Consider the following 19,847-nt stretch of genomic DNA (forward strand, 5'->3'; position numbering starts at 1 on the left):
GTAAAAAAAAAAAAAACGTAAAAAGTAAGGTGGTGCATGTTAAGGCTATGATACACCTTCTAAGTTGTAACCTTTGACCCCTGTGCTGTCCCAGGTATACTGTGGGCTGACTAGCCAGGGTCAGCTGATCGCTGTGAAGCAGGTGGCCCTGGACGCCGTGGACCACGACACCGCCGACAAGGAATATAACCGTTTCCAGGAGGAGGTAGACCTGCTAAAAACCCTGCGACACCACAACATTGTGGGCTTCCTGGGCACGTCGCTGCGGGACCGTGTGGTCAGCATCTTCATGGAGTATGTCCCTGGGGGCTCCATCGCCAGCGTGCTCCGCCGGTTCGGCCCTCTGCCAGAGCGCGTCCTGGCCCTGTACACCCGCCAAATCGTGGAGGGCGTGGCCTTCCTGCACCAGAACCGGGTCATCCACCGGGATCTGAAGGGCAACAACGTCATGCTGATGCCCACCGGTGTGGTCAAGCTCATCGACTTCGGTTGCGCTCGCCGCCTCAGCTGCCTCACGCACACCGCCGGCCACAGCGAGCTGCTGAGGTCTGCGCACGGCACCCCTTACTGGATGGCGCCGGAGGTGATCAACGAGACAGGCCACGGCAGGAAGTCGGACATTTGGAGCATCGGGTGCACGGCGTTCGAGATGGCGACCGGCAAGCCGCCACTGGCACACATGGACAAGATGGCCGCCCTGTTCTACATCGGCGCACGGAGGGGGATGATGCCCTCCTTGCCAGACGGCTTCTCGCAGGAGGCAAAGGACTTTGTGCGAGTCTGTCTGACCAGGTGAGACCTCAACCTGCTTCATACTGTAAGAACTGGGTCAAGTTGTTTGGACTGGGTCAAAAGCCTTTCATCAGAATGCTGTTGTTTTCACAATAACAAATAGATGCCTCAATCTGACATAACTTTGCACGCTGCATTAACATTATCTATCTCTGCTTTGTCTAGTGATCAGAAACTAAGACCATCTGCAGAACAGCTACTGGAGCACCCGTTCATCCCCAGTCTGGGCTGACCCACCCCTCTGGCACCTAGGAAACACACGACCTGAACCAAGGCTCTAGCGCCTAGGAAACTACCGGACCCGAACCACCCCTCTAGCACCTAGGAAACGACAGGACCTGAACCACCCCTCTAGCGCCTAGGAACCTACAGGACCTGAATCATCACCCTAGCACTTAGGAAATGACAGTGCTCTGGCACTTGCTTGAAGACACTTGCTCAAATTTAAAGTAGGTGCGTATTTTGATCTGTTAAGGATACACAGACACCATTATTAGGACATGAAGCTGAGATATCAGCCAGCTCTTTGGATGACCTGAATGTGGATGCAGTAGGTAACAAGTATCATTCTCTATCAAGAAAGTGCCAATCTGAATCACCTATCAACAATTTATATGTAAACTGATCATACTTTTTGTGTAATACAAAACATTTCTAGATGTCGCTTGGTATTTGTGAATTTTGTACAAAACAAATGCTGAATGGTCTGCTGGTTCTCCTAGCCGAGGATGAAGGCCTTAAATACAGCTTTCACAACCACATACAAACACACACAGCATATACACTTTAGGTATGTAGCAGTGACACACACACAAAAAGACACACAATTGGTGATATGTAAGGTAGCAGGTACCTTAAGATTTATTTGTAGAATAAAATAATAAAAAAACTGGATGTGCAGATTTGCGCTCGCCTCATCACCAGCCCGTCTGACTGTCCCGCTGCGCGTCCAAGAGCAGACCCCCGGGGTCACCCCTCACTGGCCGAGCCCCGGGGTCACCCCTCACTGGCCGAGCCCCGGGGTCACCCCTCACTGGCCGAGCCCCGGGGTCACCCCTCACCGCCAGTCTGCACACTGAAATGAAGGACTTACCGCAGTGGAATAGGCAGGCTAGGGGTGTCAAGATGACTTGAGAATTATATATTCCATACAATAGGAAAGTGACTTGTGGAAAACTGCATAAGAGCCACTGTATCTTCAACAATGGTGGGACAACTATGGAGCCATGACCAGCTCCTGCTGTTCTACCTGACAGGAAGGAACCATCCTACTAACAGGAAGGAACCATCCTACTAACAGGAATGATGTTACAGTTCTGTGTCTACGGTCTACAGCGTCAAGCCAAGAACAATTATAAATGCACTTCACAGCAAAGGTTATGTAAACGTTTATAGCATTATTATCGTCCTCTTGTCATTGTTTAGTCTTGAGGCAGAGCCTTTGGCTTCCAGCTTAAGGTCTTCAAGGGAGATCCCAAAAAATAACGTCCAACCTGCATGGGCTCTGACAACATGCCAGGCGTTGGTTATCTGCATGTGCTCTGACAACATGCCAGGCGTTGGTTAGCAAGGGTCTGGACTCCCCTACAGGTGGGGAGGAGCGCCCTCCCCTGGGCAGACTCAGCAAGTACAGGCTAGAAGCACATCACTGGACCGCTGCCATCAGAACCACCTGACGCTGCTGCAGCCCTACACCCAGTTACAATAAATCATTTTTCCATATATAACATCTTGTTATACTTAAAAGCAGCTCCAGACCTGAGGATTCGTGGTATAGCTTTTTAAACATACAAAACTGTACATTTACCTCCACTTTCTGTAAACAACAGTCAGCAATCTGCTTCATCCCTTTGCTGATTGGTACATGCAGATCATACATACATAGAAAACTAACAGAGACTCGTTCCAGACAAACCAAAATACAGCTTCCATGTTAGGAAAAAAGAAACGGAGGAAAGAAAAGAAACAACAAAGAAAGAGAAAGAACCTTTCCTGCCTTTTCAGTATTTATAATACTCCTCCACCCCATGCACGCACGCACGCGCACATGCACGAACGCACACGCACGCACACACGCACGCACACACGTTGAGGAGAAGCAGCGGTTATACTAGAAATGGGCGGGATTACAGCAGCTTTGCCAAAAGACCCAACGATCAGGAAGCATCACATTTCTCTCTCAAAAGTTGAGACATCTTTAACACTATTTATTTTTTTATTTTTTTGCTTTACCTTCCTGCCTGGCTAAAAGGTTCCACTAGTTCATTCCCTGGGCACTTGAGCGTGGAGGGTGAGGCCGTGTGAGTCTGTGGTCTGAGGAGGAGGAGTAGTGCTGACCGGCGGGTCGCTGAGGCTCAGGGTCTGGGCTCCCCAGACACCTCCTGCCCCGCCTCCGGGTGCTGAGACGTCCGTAGCCCACCTGAGGGGTGACAGGGGGGGAGGGGAGGTTAGGCAGGGCTGATGGGAGGACAGAACACTGCACTACGGGGGGGGGGGCTCATGCTGCGTTCCTTTTGTATCGGAGCTCTGGATTTGGTGCCCGGGACGACGTCACATCCCAGTTGAATGCGTTCCAGAAATAAAAAGGCAAAAAAACGCTAAAAACCCACTAGCCAACTAGATAAACTATGCAATTTTGCGCATATGAACTTTGTAGCAACATTGTCCACTGATAAGACATTGGACAGTATTGTGTGTACGACTGGTTCAAGGAGACACAAATAAGACACAAGCGCTAATAAACAGTCTTATTACAGCTTTCACTTGTTGATGTAGCCATCTTGATTGATGTCAGCAGCTGACCATGAAATCAAGAGATTTTTTCAGTAAGTAAAATGGCGGAAATCAGAACCCGAGTTCAGGTGACGTATTGATGACGACTTTGATGTCGAACCTGACCTGACGGGAATCCCGACGTTTCCGATACAAAAGTAACGCAGCGTCAGACAGGACAGAACACTGCACTACAGGGGACCCGGGGGAGGGGGAGGAGCAACTACCTGCGGTGCCCTTGGAGCTCCTGTTGGTTTTGGAAGAGGAAGAATGGTGGTTGTAGCCAGACTCGGGGTACACCCTCTTGCGTGAGGAGGAGGTGGAGGAGGCGGAGCCGAGGGCCAGGCCCGCCCCCTCGCCGGGCAGCCCGGGCCCCTCCAGCACCCCCCGGCCGTTGCCGCTGTGTCCGTGCTTGTGGTGGCGGTGGGCGGGCTGGTGCTCCCGGTCCCGGTGCCTCTCCTTGCTCACCAGCGGGCTGGAATGCTTGCTCTTGGCCCCGCCCTCGTCCGAGGAGCTGTGCCTGTCGGACGACACTTTGATCTTCATCTTCAGCTCCTCTTTGCTGGAGCCGCCCTGCGACGGGACGGGGAGGCGGAGCTTCAGGGAGCCCGCCCCTCTCTCCCGCCGTTCGCCGGCGGGTTTGTCGTGGCCGGGCGTGGGCGTGGCCAGCTTGGTCTTCTGTGGGGAGGCGGTGCTGCTGCCCCCCGGAGGCTGCTGGGGGAAGGGGTGTGGCTGAAAGTGTTTTCTGTGTTCTGACTGGCCGGTGGAGGGTGGGAGCCCCGGGTCCCTCCCCTCAGGGTCCAGGCCCAGAGGCTCCTGCCTGCGCCTGTGCGCCGAGGCCAGCTCCGCCGCCTGCTTCTCCCGGTACTTGTCCAGGGACAGTTTCTGGGCAGCGGGGACCGGCGGGGGCGGGGGTGGGGGGGGGGGGAGGGAGAGGGGGAGGGGGGGGGTAGGCAGGCTGCTGCTGCTTCCCCCCTCCTCCGCCCCCCCCACCACCCTTGTGTTCGTGTTTGACAGGGTTGAACTCCGCCCCTCTGTCGGGTCTGTGTGGCGGGTGCTGCAGGGCCGGCAGCGGCCCCTGCTGGAGGCCGGGCGCGTCCTGTTTCAGGAGCGGGTAGCCTCCCTCGGAGCCCCGGGCCTGGTCCTGGGGCCAGCCACCGGGGGCCGGGAAGGGGAAGGGGGCGGGCCGGTCCAGGGAGAGAGGCCCTGTGGGGAGAGGCACGGGGAAGGAGGCGGCGGCCTTGGAGAAGGCGGAGTTGGAGACCCCTGGGAGGGCGTCGCCCATGGCGGGGTCGGCGGGGAAGGAGTTGTCCGACGACTGGCCGTCACCCTTGGGCTTCTTGGCAGCCTGCGTGGCCTGGGGGGGGAGGGGGGGGGGGGACAGAGCACAGTGCGGTGAGGAGCTGACCGTGCTGAGGTCATTACCTGGTCAGTATGTGCGGAGGACGCCTGCTTTTACCCTCCAGTTCCGTATCCTCTTCAGCCTGCTGGGCGTCTTCTCCAGGATCTGCAGGAACTCGTGGGTCAGCTCTGAGGACAGGGAGGCGTGGTCAGTGTCTGCAGAACTAACCCCAACTCGTTGTTACACGGGTCAAAATCCAAAATACTCCATTCTGATTGGACAATAGACATTCTGAGGTCAATTATTTCTCAATAACTGACCGACGTTAGTGGCAACAGAGCAATAATGGCTGCTGATCAACTGATCAAGCGTTATCTAGCACCAAGTCGCTGGGAAAGAACACGTGTAGGCCGTTACTAGGCTACTACCATGGATAACTTTATGCTACATTGCATAAAGTTCACTTTCAATGGAAATAAGTAGGCTAACGTAGCTGTTCTTTTCTTTTGTGTCTATTCACCATCCGTTTTGAATTCAAACTATCGTGTAATCCGTTCTGGTTTGGGGATCTATATTTCTGTCGCTCGTGCTCGCACTTTGTTGACATTGACAAGCTCTGGCTCTGAGTGTTACTCCGCCTGCCGACTCACAGACAGAAATATAAGTTCCACAAACCAGAACGGATTACACCACAGTTGTAAAACTGAAGATAAATTACACAAAAGAATCCCCGAGAGCCTTTGTTCATATTTAATTTGTTTTTGTGTGCGCTTTGGGTGTTTGGGGGTGTTTTTTGGACGGGCTAACGTGACATTTCATTGTGTTGCACTAGCATTAGCCACCAGTGGAAATTGGAACGACCCAAAGCTATCTACAGCATGGAATTAACTGAACATGATTCTCCATCAGTCAAAAACATCATAGGTAAGTCGAAAATTAGGCCCTAGTTCAAAAATTCCAGAGTATTCCTTTAATGCTGCCATGTTGATAAGCACCTGCATTACATTACATTAGTCATTTAGCAGACGCTTTTATCTAAATATTGCATTAAACAATAATTGCATTTAAAGTAGAAAGTCGGTGTCCTACTACTCGGCAGAACTCACAAGTAAATCTCCTTTCTAAACAAGTGACTACGAGCATAATCTACTGCTAAAGCCAAAGTGCAAGAGTAGCTTAATAAAAAATACAATAGGCACTTAAGAGTTTTGAGCCTGTGGCAAAAGATGGGCAGCAACTCTGCTGTCCTGATGTCAGTGGACAGTTAATTCCACCACTGCGAGGCCAGGACAGAGAAGAGCCGTGTCAATCGACCGCAGGGCCTCGGAGTGATGGGTCAACCAGTCACCCCGAGGTAGCAGAACGTAGTGATCGGGGGGGGGTGCAAGGTTTGTCCATGGCCTGGAGGTAGGAGGGGGCTGTTCCTTTATTTGCCATTTAGGCTAGCACCAGAGTTTTAAACTGGATGGGAGCTGCTACAGGGAGCCAGTGTAGCGTTGACAGTTGGTAGCAGAAGCCACCCATTAGTTACAAACAAAATAAACATCAAATATATTCTAACCAATTTGTCTCTCTGTCACTGGTGAGTAGCCGTGTAATAAGCGGGATAATGGCCAGCCGGTCATTATTGGAAATTAAGAGTCTTTCAGTGTGTTACAAAACCCCTCGGCAAATCCAAAAGCACAGTCGGGCTCTTATTTCTTAATAATGACCAGCTAGCCATGCATTGCCCCTTACTGAGTCAGCTCTGAGGTCAGGGAGGCATGGCCAGTGTCTGTAGCCAGTCACGCATAGCCAGGTCCACCTCCACACTTCATTTACACTGCGCCAGCGCTGGAGAAAGGTCTGTCTGGACTCATTACCATTCGATATAAGGGGGAACGAACACTATTTCTTTCTCCAATTGAGTCAGCTATGATGAGTGTCTGTAGCACTGACCCTAGCCCTACCTCACCACTATACCACACACCCAAGCATTGATCATGTTGTCCAGTGTTTCCCAAAGTGTGGGGCGCGCCCCCCTAGTGAGGCGCGGAGGTACTGCAGATGGGGTGTGAAAAAAAAGGAAAAAAGGCTAATGTTGATTAATATATTATTTAAATTATTATCATTTAGGTTTGAGGCCTAATTATTTCACAGTGACCAAATTTCTTCATTTTTGAATAAAATATAAAACTAAAATTGGATCTTTGTGTCTTGTTATTAGTAGTAAAGGAAAAGCCACGTTTGTACAATAGCCTTTCATTAATTCTACCAATCTAGGTGGGGCCCGAAAATATTTCAAATGACCCAAGTGGGGCCTGATTGAAGAAGTTAGTGAACCACTGATGTGGTCCATCTCACCGTCCAGCAGCTCCAGCGTGACAGAGTTGTCCACGTACTCCCACCAGTGCTTTCCGTCGGTGGAGACGGGGATCTCCCAGTTGGACCACTTGCAGGCCAGGTGGATGCAGACGCAGGCGATGACGGTGGGCTTGTACTGCAGGCAGAAGGTGGTGAGGTGCAGGCTGGAGGCCGGAGGGGGGGGGGCACATGGGGGAGAGAGGAGGGGGGGAGGACACAGACGGGGCGGACACGGTCAGTCCGCTGGATCTCTAGTTCACATCAGCATGTTCACAACTGTACAGTCGACATCACATTCATGATGCCAAGAGATGGGGGCGTCCTAAACTTTCTCTTGACAATTTTTGATTAGAGGCCAAATTGAATAGCAGTGAGTTACATGATTTCTGTAGGGGATGATGTGGTACTAGAGGCCTGTGTTGGTTTTATTGACATTTTATGCTACACAAGCAACATACCAAATCAGGCACAATAGATCATGATTAAACATTATAAATAGATCATGGCTTAACATAAAGCATTTGACCTAGACATGGGAGAATGCAAGTCAAAAACTACTGCAAATACTGTTGGAAAAGTCAACAACCCAGACAACATTCACCACTCAGGTTATGACTACATTATTATGGTGATGGGAACTAAGTCCAGGATCTTTTCAGACACTAAAAGCTTGACAGATGGCCAGTGTTGTATAACGAGAGGTCCTGCATGGATGGTACCCAATGTCTGGAGGTCTATATTATATATTATTCAGAAGAGTGCGATGTAAACGTTGCAGATAGAAATGTAAAGTAGAGGGCTTGAATAACTCCTACGCATCTTAACACACATGTACGTCTGGTGTTGTGGGTTTAACACATCTATCTGAGCAGTGGACAGAGCGGTGCCCTGCTGACCACGCCCTTGGTCAGGGAGGTCAAGCACTGAGGAGCTATTCATCTTCAAATGACACTGAGGATGCTGGAACATCAGCAGCTTTAGACAGACACATCCAGACATTGTATCATATGAGTGGAGCGGGTTTTGTACGAGCACAGTATATTAAACATTATTCATCCCACCCCAATATCTCAGTACTACATTACAACTAACCCATTAAGGACCTAACTACATCGTTAAAAACACTATCTGCGAAGAAATTGTGCATGTCAATAAGTAGACTACATCTATGAGATTTTACAATACAAAGAAGTAGTGTGTTAAATGAACTGTCTCAAACATGTTGATGAGAACATTATGTAGGTCCTTAATGGGTTATTAAGTATATAGATCAATATATAACTAAACATTATAAAAGTACGCATTTGGTTGACTGACATTACGAAACTTCATTTCACACTAGCAAATAATTAAAACGGAATTTCTTTTTTACAAGATTTTAAAAAACAAGAACACAAATGAATATAAAAGGAGAAAGGAGTCGCGGTACTTACCAGAGGCATGTCTATGTAATGTACACATCTGTAATCTTTAGCTGCTATTCAGGCTACCAAAGTGTCTTTTTTGGGGGGGTTTTAGACATATGCACTCGCAACCGAGCAAACGTGTGGGTTCAACGCACCACTACACTTCACATTGTGCATTCAACCCCGCTGTGCCAACATTGGTCCCCTGTACAATACACCGCACCGCGACCGGGGCTGGCGACGCCGCACACCCCCGGCCCGCACCCCAGAGGCGGGGCAGCCTGGGAGAGGGGAGGGGTCACTGGAGCCACCAGCGCATGGAGGGGCCGTTGGACACAGAGGGTACTTGCATTACAGGAAGCTATAGTGTGCAGTCACAGTGCAACAAAGGAGGTCAGGATAACAACCTGTTGGTAGCCATGAAATAGGAAGTCTGTGCCAGATCCTTGCTTGCTGTGATGGGGGGGAGAGAGAGAGAGGGAGAGAGAGGGAGAGAGAGAGAGAAGAAAGAGGGTTACTTTTTGATACACATGACTGATGCTTGAAATGAGGGTGATCATGGAAGTAGACGGGGGCTGACCCTGGACCTGCTGGTCTCCCTGACCCAGATTGAGCCTCATCCTTCACCATCTACAACAGGTAGATGTTTCTGGACAGGATTATGTACCAAAAATACTTTAAATGGAGGATCCCCCCCCACTGAAGATGTTTTGCAGTGTAGAATTGGGCTTTAACTGTGTCCAGGAAGTCTGTTTGCTTGATCTGTGTCATGGAAACCGGCTGCCATGTACAGCAGCAACATCATGTTTAATCACAGTTACTCAAAGGTCATCAGTTAAACAAGCATGATGTCAGCTGTTTCCCCCACTACGCACCCCCCCCACCCCCCACCCACTCACACCAGGGGAGGTGGGGAAGAGGACATGAAGAGCAAAGAAGGAAGCCTCTACCTCGCACGAGCTGGGAACATTTCACCACATCTGTGTGTGGGTGCTCAATAGTTATCTCAAATCCTGGAACAAAATACATGACAGGTGAGTTGGACAGGTACTACACGGGTCACATGGAATTCATGAAAACATCAGTCAGCCCCGCCCCAAGTCATTCTTCAAAGCAACACTGGGTGGGGTTGCATGAGAAACAGGGCCATCTAATCAGGTGTGATGTTGGGTAAGATATAGGGCCAGCCCATAGAAGGTCTAACTTTACTAATCCTGGACATTGCATGGTAAACTACATGACTAATCCTGGATGTTGCATGGGAAACTACATTACTAATCCTGGATGTTGCGTGGGAAACTACATTACTAATCCTGGATGTTGCATGGGAAACTACATTACTAATCCTGGATGTTGGTCAAATACTTTACTAATCCTGGATGATGGAAAACTACATTACTAATCCAGGATGTTGCATGGTAAACTACATTACTAATCCTGAATGTTGCATGGTGAACTACATTACTAATCCTGGATGTTGCATGGTGAACTACATTACTAATCCTGGATGTTGCATGGTTGGATCCTGGATCCTGGATGTTGGTAAAATACATTACTAATCCTGGATGTTGGTCAACTACATAACTAATCCTGGATGTTGGTCAACTACATTACTAATCCTGGATGTTGGTCAACTACATTACTAATCCTGGATGTTGGTAAACAGCCACAGATGGCGAGAGATGGCAAACACAGTAGTCTACTTTGGACATTGAAAACAACAACCCATGAACATGCTTCTAGAAACTGTTTTGAAAAATATAAGCCATTAGGCAATATAAAAACAGTTCACATGAGGCAAATTAACTGAATAGTAAGTAGTAACACCCTTAAAGCTCACTTTTTCTCTCGCTCTCCACACACTCCAGGAACCATTACTCACCCAGGTTCTGCAGCACTATGGTTTCAAGAATCACCAGCTCTTGGGCTTGCTGGAGGTAGGCCTGAAGTTTGATAGACAATCACCACATGACGTTTGTAATGTGTCTATTATCCTCCTCACCCCTACACATCACCTGCTAAGGGCATCCATACAGGCTCTCTAGCTGCTAGAGCCAGTGGGACTAAAATCCAGGGGAAGAAATATCATCATCTTGTCAGTTGACAAGACACACCTGTGACATAACCTACCTGAACTCAGCCTCAGCTAGGCAGACACATGGTGGGCCTGGAGGAAAGCTAGGTGGATACATCTACTGCGGGATTGGACTCCCTCAAATGTCATGCCAATTAAACTGAGGCATTTCAATTAGGGGCCACTAGGCTCAAGAGCCACTGGTTCAAGGCTACTTACTACTATTTCAACTTGTGCACGCCACGCACTGGTACAAGGCCAGGCTGTATCCAGGCCGGTCCATAGTCTATTTCAAGTCAACATAGCTCTAATCTCAAACCTTTAAACCAACTCAACACAGGCAGGTGAAGCCATTGGGAAGACAAGGAGTAGCAGAGGAGGGCGCAGAGACCTACAGTACCCAGTTATACCCACACTTACATTACTCTTGGTGTCTAGCGGGGACTCTTGAGGGTTTAGACAGGCATGTGCAACTTTGATGACATGCTCAAGTTTACGAGGCTGCTCTTCGACTTTTGCAGCCAAGAATAAGGTGGCTGGAGAAATTATCTGAGAAGACAAACAAAAATAGTCGGACTTCTGAAGGCACTGTGATGGCTGCAAAATGAATTATATTTAAAGCCAACACTTACATTTCTGTGGAATTTGGTGAAAGAGTGGTTCATATAAAATCTATGCATGTAAACAATAGCTGTGTTAATTGTAAGTTGTGAACTGGGAGGTGGGTTAAGGTCGAGTAATATTTGTTGGCATGTTGACATAAATGAAAAAACATTATCAAGCTAACGTTTATAGCGTTATATCGAACTAACTTACAAATATTCGCGGTTTCAGACGCATTAACAGCTCACAAAACTGAAAGTAGCTAGCATCATCGTGGGCCAAGCTGTGGATAACGTTAGCTAGCAAACAGGCAACAAGATGTAGTGCTAGCTAGCACTAGCCTAGTGGACGACTTATTACACTCGCGTGAATGGACAGACTGATTGATGCAATATGGATGACAGACAATTTAGTCGAGAGATAGCTAGCCGCTAGCAGCTAGACTAACCCTAACATCATCTAGTGCTACAGTAGCCTAGTACGAGCTATAGTGGGCTGGTGTCTGCGACCTAGGCTAGCTAGCACTAGCAAGCATACCGTTAGGCCCTGAACAATGCAATGTTTTGGTGGAAGTTCAAAGCTGTGAGTCGAGCACACATTGAGAAAACTCAAATAGTTAGATATCTAGCTAACGTTAGACCCTTCTTACACAACTGGGTCAAAGCTAGCTAGCTCCCGATTTATGTCCGAGCGAGACAAATAGACGATTAAAACCCACGGGCCTAGCGTCATGGCTCCGAAGCCACCTTTCAACGCCATGTTGAAAGCTTGCTAGGCTAGCTATCCCTATCTAGGAGGTGATGCTGGCTAGCTAGTGCTAGTGCTGTGCCCGTGCTAGCTGTGTGGTGTTGTGCTCGCTAGGCTAGCTGATGAGAGAAGGATACACGTTAAGCCGCTGTCCCATGTCTTGGATGAGATTCGCCGCCTGCTGTCGATATGACAGCTCTCTGTCCGGCTCAACTCCACAACGGCGAGACGGCGTGTCTTCGAGCTGCTCCCGGGTAAAGAACCACTTGGACGAGGATCCCCGGCACGCCGCCATGGCTCTAGATCACGTACAGCAGGAGGACACCGAGGAGTAGGGGGCCAGGGGCACGCAAACAGCACACGAAACCTCCTTCAAGGTTGCCAGATTCAACCGTATTACCCCCCATCACGGTGTTCTTAACTCCTTAATGAGAGATACTTCCCAAGAGTCAACCTGCTTTTCGAGGTTCTGTACTTAACCCATTAAAATGATACATTAACTATATATGTTGTGGGTTTGTTGACACAACGTTCGTGTGGGGTTATTAACCAAACTGGCAACCCTAGTTGCGTTCAGCTGCAGGTGTCAAGAGAGCCATGGTGGAGAAAGTAGGCTACCTGCTGGAACTGTTTTCCAATGCAGTAATGAAATGTAATGGCTTTGTATTCATATTAGCGCCTACGCAATTTAATATGTTCCACAATAACGGTGTGCATGCGCGTGTCCCCCATGCTAATCACGGTTAGCCACAAACATGTAGGAAGAGGAGCTCCATTGAGAGAACCCGGGAAGAATGTTATTTGGGTGCGCTCACAGAGCGCGCGCTGACGTGAGGTTTCTAGGTACCAGAAGGGCCAGTGGCCTTTTACACAAAACATAGGAAAACTAGGTCTACTGTTTTGATACACTTAGAGAGAGAGAGAGAGGCTTCCCACTCATATCTTTACCAACACAATTACAAGTTCTCGATTTCCATTCCCTTACCATAACTGCATAGAAAATATCCATGACTATAGGCTTCTGCATTTAATGGGTACAGTAGCCTTACAACTGCGATAATAATGTAAACTTTAAATGTGTGTGGAATTGAGAGCATATATGTGTGTAACCGAGTGAGACTGGGTTCTCCTGAGTCCACGAGTAGGTAGCAGCTGGTTAGAACGGTGTCTGTCACGTGGGAGGCAAGGGTTCGATTCCCACCAAGGGCATGCCGAAAGGTATGGGTTACTACATGAGGACAACGTAGCCTCGGGGAGGAGAGCCTGGTATCTATTTACTTCACTGCCAAGCCCCATCATCCGGCTCGAGCCTGTAGAGCGCGCCTCCAATATCCGCTTGCTTTATTTTTCCTTAACCGGTAGATCTTCTTTTACAATTTTCGTCGGTGTTATGCCTGGTGATGCCATCGCGAATGTTATCTACTAGAAACTTCACCATGTGCAGCCTACAGTAAAAACATTACAACAACTCTTGGTCTTCCGGTCCAGACTGGATGATTATGCGATGCGTCATCGCGCTTCCACTCTAGACCGGCGAAACCATAGATGCCCGAGATGGTGGTTACATGGCCGCGCGCAACCAGAACATTGTCAATATTCCGTTTAAGAAAAGTTTATTGAGTGCATGTAAAACTGCCACCTGTAGAGAGAAATCCGCATGTTAGAACGGCTGCGAGACGTGTATGATTATACGGAGCCCCTCTGAGGTCACATAGGAGAACCAGGCCAGGTCAAGCCTGGCTTATGTGCGTGGCTGGCTTGTTTCTGTTCAGGACTGGTAGGGCGGAAGCTAGTCATGCCACTGAAATAGCTGTGAATTGAAATGACATGAAATAATGTCTGATAAACTAGAAAGTCCTTTTCCTGGAGAAAATGTGAGGTGGGCTAGCTGCTGCAGCTGTATGTAACGGCTACTGCTAGTACTAGCCTACTACGGACTGGGCAATCTCCATGCACCTACCGGCGAAGACCGGTATATAATATCTGTCAAAACTGTAGGAGTACCAGCAGTTTACAAAATGTGTGGATATTTTCAAAGCAACTGCTGCTACCACTATAAAAACATAAAGTTACTGAACATTCCAAAAGCAGTTTCATGCAGTTTCAAATGGACAAAAAATAGTTAAAAATAGTAAAAAAAAGTTACATTTCTAAAAAACTATAAAAAAAATATCAAAAATCTGAATGGATCCGTTAAAGACCTAAACATTATGAACATTTTAAAGTTTGAATGAAGTTATAAAAGGGTGCCTGTACCTTAAGAGAGGCTGCACATGCACACAAATTTAAAAAAAGCAACAGCTGCCACCACTCTAATCCCAACTGACACTCTGATCCTAGACATGGTCCGCTTCAGACAGCTCTATCGCAAAAACTATCCTGAGAACTTGCAGAACATTTCTATGTATAATATGTCAGTATAGCTTAAACACTGTAGGCATGGCGACAAGTTAGAAAAAGGGTCAAATGCAAAATAAGCAGCTCAAAAGTTAGTGCGGCACCATATGTTTCAATGGGGAGCGCAGTTGCCGAACAAATCGTCATACCTCAAAAACGGTAAGTCACACAGCTTAGATACTTACATTGTACGAATCAGCACAGTTGTGTGAACATTTCAATATATAATATGAATGTAGCAATGAAGGTTTTTGAGCATCTTGTTCTGCGGCATCTCAAATCCCTCACAGATCCTCTCCTGGACCCCCTGCAGTTCGCCTACAGAGCCAACAGGTCAGTGAACGACGCAGTTAACATGGCCCTTCACTACATTCTCCAGCACCTGGAGTCCGCAGGCTCCTACGCCAGGATCCTGTTTGTGGACTTCAGCTCTGCTATCAACACCATCCTCCCACTCACTCTGGAGGGTGTGCTCTCCCAGATGCATGTGCCCAGTCACACCTGCAGGCGGATCACTGACTTCCTGTCTGACAGGAAGCAGCATGTGAAACAGGGCAAGCACGTCTTTGGACCATCAGCACAGGCTCCACCGAAGGCTGTTATTTCTCTGTTCTTCTCCCTGTACACGAACAGCTGCACCTCCAGCCACCAGTCTGTTGAGCTCCTGAAGTTTGCAGACGACACCACCCTCATCAGACTCATCTCCGAGAGCAACGAGTCTGCCTACAGGTGGGAGATCGACCAGCTGCTGTCCTGGTGCGTCCAAAACAACCTGGAGCTCAACGCTCTCAAGACAGTGGAGATGATTGTAGCCTTTAGGAAGAATCCAGCCGTGTCCCCCCCATCACACTGAATGACACTCCAGTGGCCAGTGTTGACTCCTTCCACTACCTGGGCACAACCATCTCTCAGGACCTCAAGTGGGAGCTGTACATCAGTTCCTTCACCAAAAAAGCACAGCAGAGGATGTACTTCATGAGGCAGCTGAAGAAATTCAACATGCCAAAAGCAATCATGTTCTTCTCCATCACCATCTGGTTCTCCACCACAACAGATAAAGACAAGAACAGACTGCAGCGCATCATCCACTCCACTGAGAGGGTGATCGGCTGTAGACTGCCCTCCCTACAGGACCTGCACGCCTCCAGGACCCTAAAATGGGCCAGAAAGATCGTGGCCGACCCCTCCCATCCTGGACATGGTCTCCTTGACCCACTCCCCTCTGGCAGGAGACTGAGGTCCATCGGGACCGGGTCCTCACGCCACAAAAACAGCTTCTTTCCCACGGCCATCAGACTCATTAACAAGCGCTGAAGATCTCAATGGAGTGTAACGAGTTCGACTACTGTATATTAGGACAACTAGGCACACTAATTTCGGGCAAATCTGACCAACGGAAAAATAATTCTAGAGTTCCGAGGTAATAGTTATGTTATTCGGAGCAGTATTTCTGCTGGCTTGACTTGGGTGAAGTAGTTGTATATTAGTATAGATATAGATGGGATTTCCCTGATCTGGACTGTTGCAGTTGACAGGCAGACTGATCATTCTGGACTCAATTCCCACTCCCCTCTCAGTGTATGGGTAAGCATGTTAGCTAGCTATACTAGCCAACGGCTGTTGAAACACGACTTCTCTCACCAGCAAATGAATAGCAGCCTCTCAGAGATCAACACACCATGAGGCACTTTGCTGTTACAACCCTTGATAGAGAATCACTGTTATATCAAGTCAGCAGACTAACTCACCAGCCTGATGTAAAGAAGCCAGATAAGAACGTATTTTTGCTTACTGCGAGTGACAGCTTGTTTGCATATGAGCTGGCTGGCTATATTGACCAGGGGTGTGTTTGCAAACTGCCAGCTTTAGAGATCCTGTTCACCTGACTCCAGACACAGTATAGGTAAACATCTCTGTATGGCAGTATGCCAGGTCATATATGGATTTAACCATAATTATCCATAGTCTTATCTGTGTTGCTACTGTAGGTTTCCATACTCAGGTTGGTATGTGGAGCCATGTGGAGAGAGCACATGCCACAGGCTGCATCTGAAACTGTTGAAGAAAACAATCATGAAATTAAATCTCTTTTGTTTCAAGTCCAGGAAACGGGAACTTTCAGGTGCATATCTATGATACGGGCCAAACAATTCCTAGTCACTACCAGCTACCAGTCCCCATATGCTGCAGTTTTACAGCTTACCTCAGTCAACAGTCCGGCAGTCCCTCCTCCAGGAGTCTGTCACTCACATCCCATCTCTTCTGAGCTAACTCCTCTCTGAGCATGGAACTGGTCTGTCCAAGTCTACCCCACATGCTACATGAAGAGTAACCACCTACGATCACCACATGTTACATGAAGAGTAACCACCTACGATCACCACATGTTACATAAAGAGTAACCACCTACGATCATCACATGCTACATAAAGAGTAATCACCTACGATCACCACATTCTACATGAAGAGTAACCACCTATGATCACCACATGCTACATGAAGAGTAACCACCTATGATCACCACATGCTACATGAAGAGTAACCTCCACCTACGATCATCACATGCTACAGTACATGAAGAGTAACCACCTACGATCATCACATGGCATCAAAACCAAGGTACATTCTTCTCTAGTTATTGTATGTCTTCAAGCATTTAGATGTCTCAGTCAGAGGATTATAGAGACTTTCTATCTGAGATAACATGATTAGGGTTTGAGGTTTGAACAGGATTTATGGGTGATCAACTACTTAGTTCGTTGCAGTTATTGTTGGACAATGTTTAGTCTGCCATCATTCAAGCACAGTAGTTCTAGGCTTGACAGTGGAGTACAGCAGTGTGGTACTGTGTGATTAGTACCAGTGGTTTCTGATAGCTGGAGCGAGCAGGGCAGGTCTCTGAGGAAAACCACAAGCAGGCAAACAGGAGTGAAAGTCAAACAAGGGAAGAGAATGGAGAGGCTCTTTGCCCAGGATGAAGGCAGGGGAAGAGTTGAGCAGTAGCCACTCAGGTCTGCAGGTCCAAGACAGGGGAAGAGTTGAGCAGTAGCCACTCAGGTCTGCAGGTCCAGGACGGGAGGGTTTTAGGGCTGGAGAGAGTGTCAGGAATATCTGGAGAGGCTTCACCTGGCAGCATGGACGCTCCGACCAGCAGCCCAGCCACGAGGCACAGGTGAGCCCCTAACTAGCAGGCTTCTAGTTCACTATCAACCTCTAGTTCACTATCAGCCTCTAGTTCACTATCAACCTCTAGTTCACCATCAGCCTCTAGTTCATCATCAGCCATCAGAGTCAGGATACAGCCCTGCTTTCTGAGTGACAATGTTCAATGGTTCTGTGCTTCCCAATGGAACTGAATTGGACTTCTTGTGTGTGTGTGTGTGTGTATGTGTGTGTGTGTGTGTCTGTGTGTGTGTTTATGTCTGTTTGTGTGTTTATGTCTGTGTGTGTGTGAGAGAGAGAGAGATAGAGAGTTGGTTGGTCACATTTCTCTGCTTATATCTGTGTTATTACATGATTGTAATTGTGTAGTTGTGTTGGTGTATGTGATGCCCATGTGTGTAAGTGGTCTCCTCGTGTCCAGGAAAGCGAAGGGGATGTTTGGGCTGAAGGTGAAGAAGAAGAAGAAAGTCAACACGGAAGGTCTAGTCTTTGCAAACAAAAGTGCCCTGGGTAATGCCTCTAAAACAAACATGCTACTGTTGGCCTACTGTGTAGAATAGCTGCTCCTGTTAAGACTGGAGAGACTAGTCTCTGTCCCACAGAACACCAGAGAGACCAGCACCTGTACAGAACAGCAGAGAGACCAGGACCTGTACAGAACAGCAGAGAGACCAGGACCTGTACAGAACAGCAGAGAGACCAGGACTTGTACAGAACAGCAGAGACACTAGGACCCCCAAAACACAAGAGAGACCATGACCTCAAGATACGAGATCTGTTCAAGATCTGTTTATTAGCCATGTATATGGTTCACACATACAGTGTACTAGGGATTTGACCTGCACAAAACACCAGAGACACTAGGACCTGTTCAGAACACCAGAGACACTAGGACCTGTACAGAACACCAGAGACACTAGGACCTGTACAGAACACCAGAGACACTAGGACCTGTACAGAACACCAGAGACACTAGGACCTGTACAGAACACCAGAGACACTAGGACCTGTACAGAACACCAGAGACACTAGGACCTGTACAGAACAGCAGAGACACTAGGACCTGTACAGAACACCAGAGACACTAGGACCAACAGAACAGCAGAGACACTAGGACCAACAGAACAGCAGAGACACTAGGACCAACAGAACAGCAGAGACACTAGGACCTGTACAGAACACCAGAGACACTAGGACCAACAGAACAGCAGAGACACTAGGACCACAGAACACCAGAGACACTAGGACCTGTACAGAACACCAGAGACACTAGGAACCACAGAACACCAGATACACTAGGACCCACAAAACTGATGTTATATACCTGTATACTGATGATACCTGACAGATGTGTGTGTGTGTGTGTGTGTGTGTGTGTGTGTGTGTGTATATGTGGTGTGTGTTGCATGTGTGTGTGTGTGTGTGTGTGTGTGTGTATGTTGTGTGTGTTGCGTGTGTGTGTATGTATGTTGTGTGTGTGTGTGTGTGTGTGTGTGTGTGTATGTTGTGTGTGTGTGTATGTATGTTGTGTGTGTGTGTGTGTGTGTGTTAGATGGTGCTGGGACAGACAGCCTGGCTCCAGAGGGACAGGAGGAGGACAGCAGCGTGGCCGGTCCCTCTGGTCTCACCCAGGTCCGACACCGGCAGAGACACAAGCGGTACGACACACACTCCGCCTCTGTCTGAGCTAACCCTAACACTATCCCCAACACTAACACTATCCCCAACCCTAGCATTAACCCTAATCTAACCCTAACGCTATCTCTACAGGTGTGACCTGAGGACCCGGATTCTGGATGTGGAGAGCAAGGCGCAGTCCTTCCAGGTAGGGTTAGTTCACCTGGGGAACTCTGAATGTAGCTGGAGACGTTGTGTCCCTGTCTGTGGAGTGGACAGCTGTCCCTGTCTGTGGAGTGGACAGCTGTCCTTCTCTGCCCTGCTCCTACAGATAGCCATCAACGTCACGGAGGCCAGGCAGCTGGTGGGCGAGAACATCGACCCCAGCGTGGTGATCGAGATCGGGGACGAGAAGAAGCAGACCACCGTTAAAGAGGGCACCAACGCGCCGTTTTATAACGAGGTCTGCCGGGACCTTGACCTCAGCTCTCCACATGAACGTGGCTGAAGCGTGTGGTCATGTGTAACTCTCTTCTCTGTTTGTTTTCAGTACTTTGTGTTTGACTTCTTTGGCCATCAGGAGACCTTCTTT

The 19,847-nt window shown here is 48.4% G+C and overlaps 1 protein-coding gene across 1 annotated transcript; it reads right to left on the reverse strand.

Annotated features, from left to right (window-relative positions):
• Positions 1–1,634: 1,634 nt before the first annotated feature.
• Positions 1,635–12,381, reverse strand: ccnt2a (cyclin T2a). Its single transcript, XM_084442805.1, is given in 11 exon segments — positions 1,635–3,211; positions 3,792–4,503; positions 4,505–4,921; positions 5,024–5,094; positions 7,250–7,413; positions 9,063–9,108; positions 9,606–9,668; positions 10,538–10,598; positions 11,150–11,278; positions 11,362–11,443; positions 12,217–12,381. Coding segments are annotated over 11 exon segments (1,968 nt in total). The 5' UTR covers positions 12,375–12,381; the 3' UTR covers positions 1,635–3,146.
• Between the last annotated feature and the right edge of the window lie 7,466 nt (positions 12,382–19,847).

This window comes from Borostomias antarcticus (genome assembly GCF_949987555.1).
Source record: "Borostomias antarcticus genome assembly, chromosome: 9".
Taxonomy (NCBI): domain Eukaryota; kingdom Metazoa; phylum Chordata; class Actinopteri; order Stomiiformes; family Stomiidae; genus Borostomias; species Borostomias antarcticus.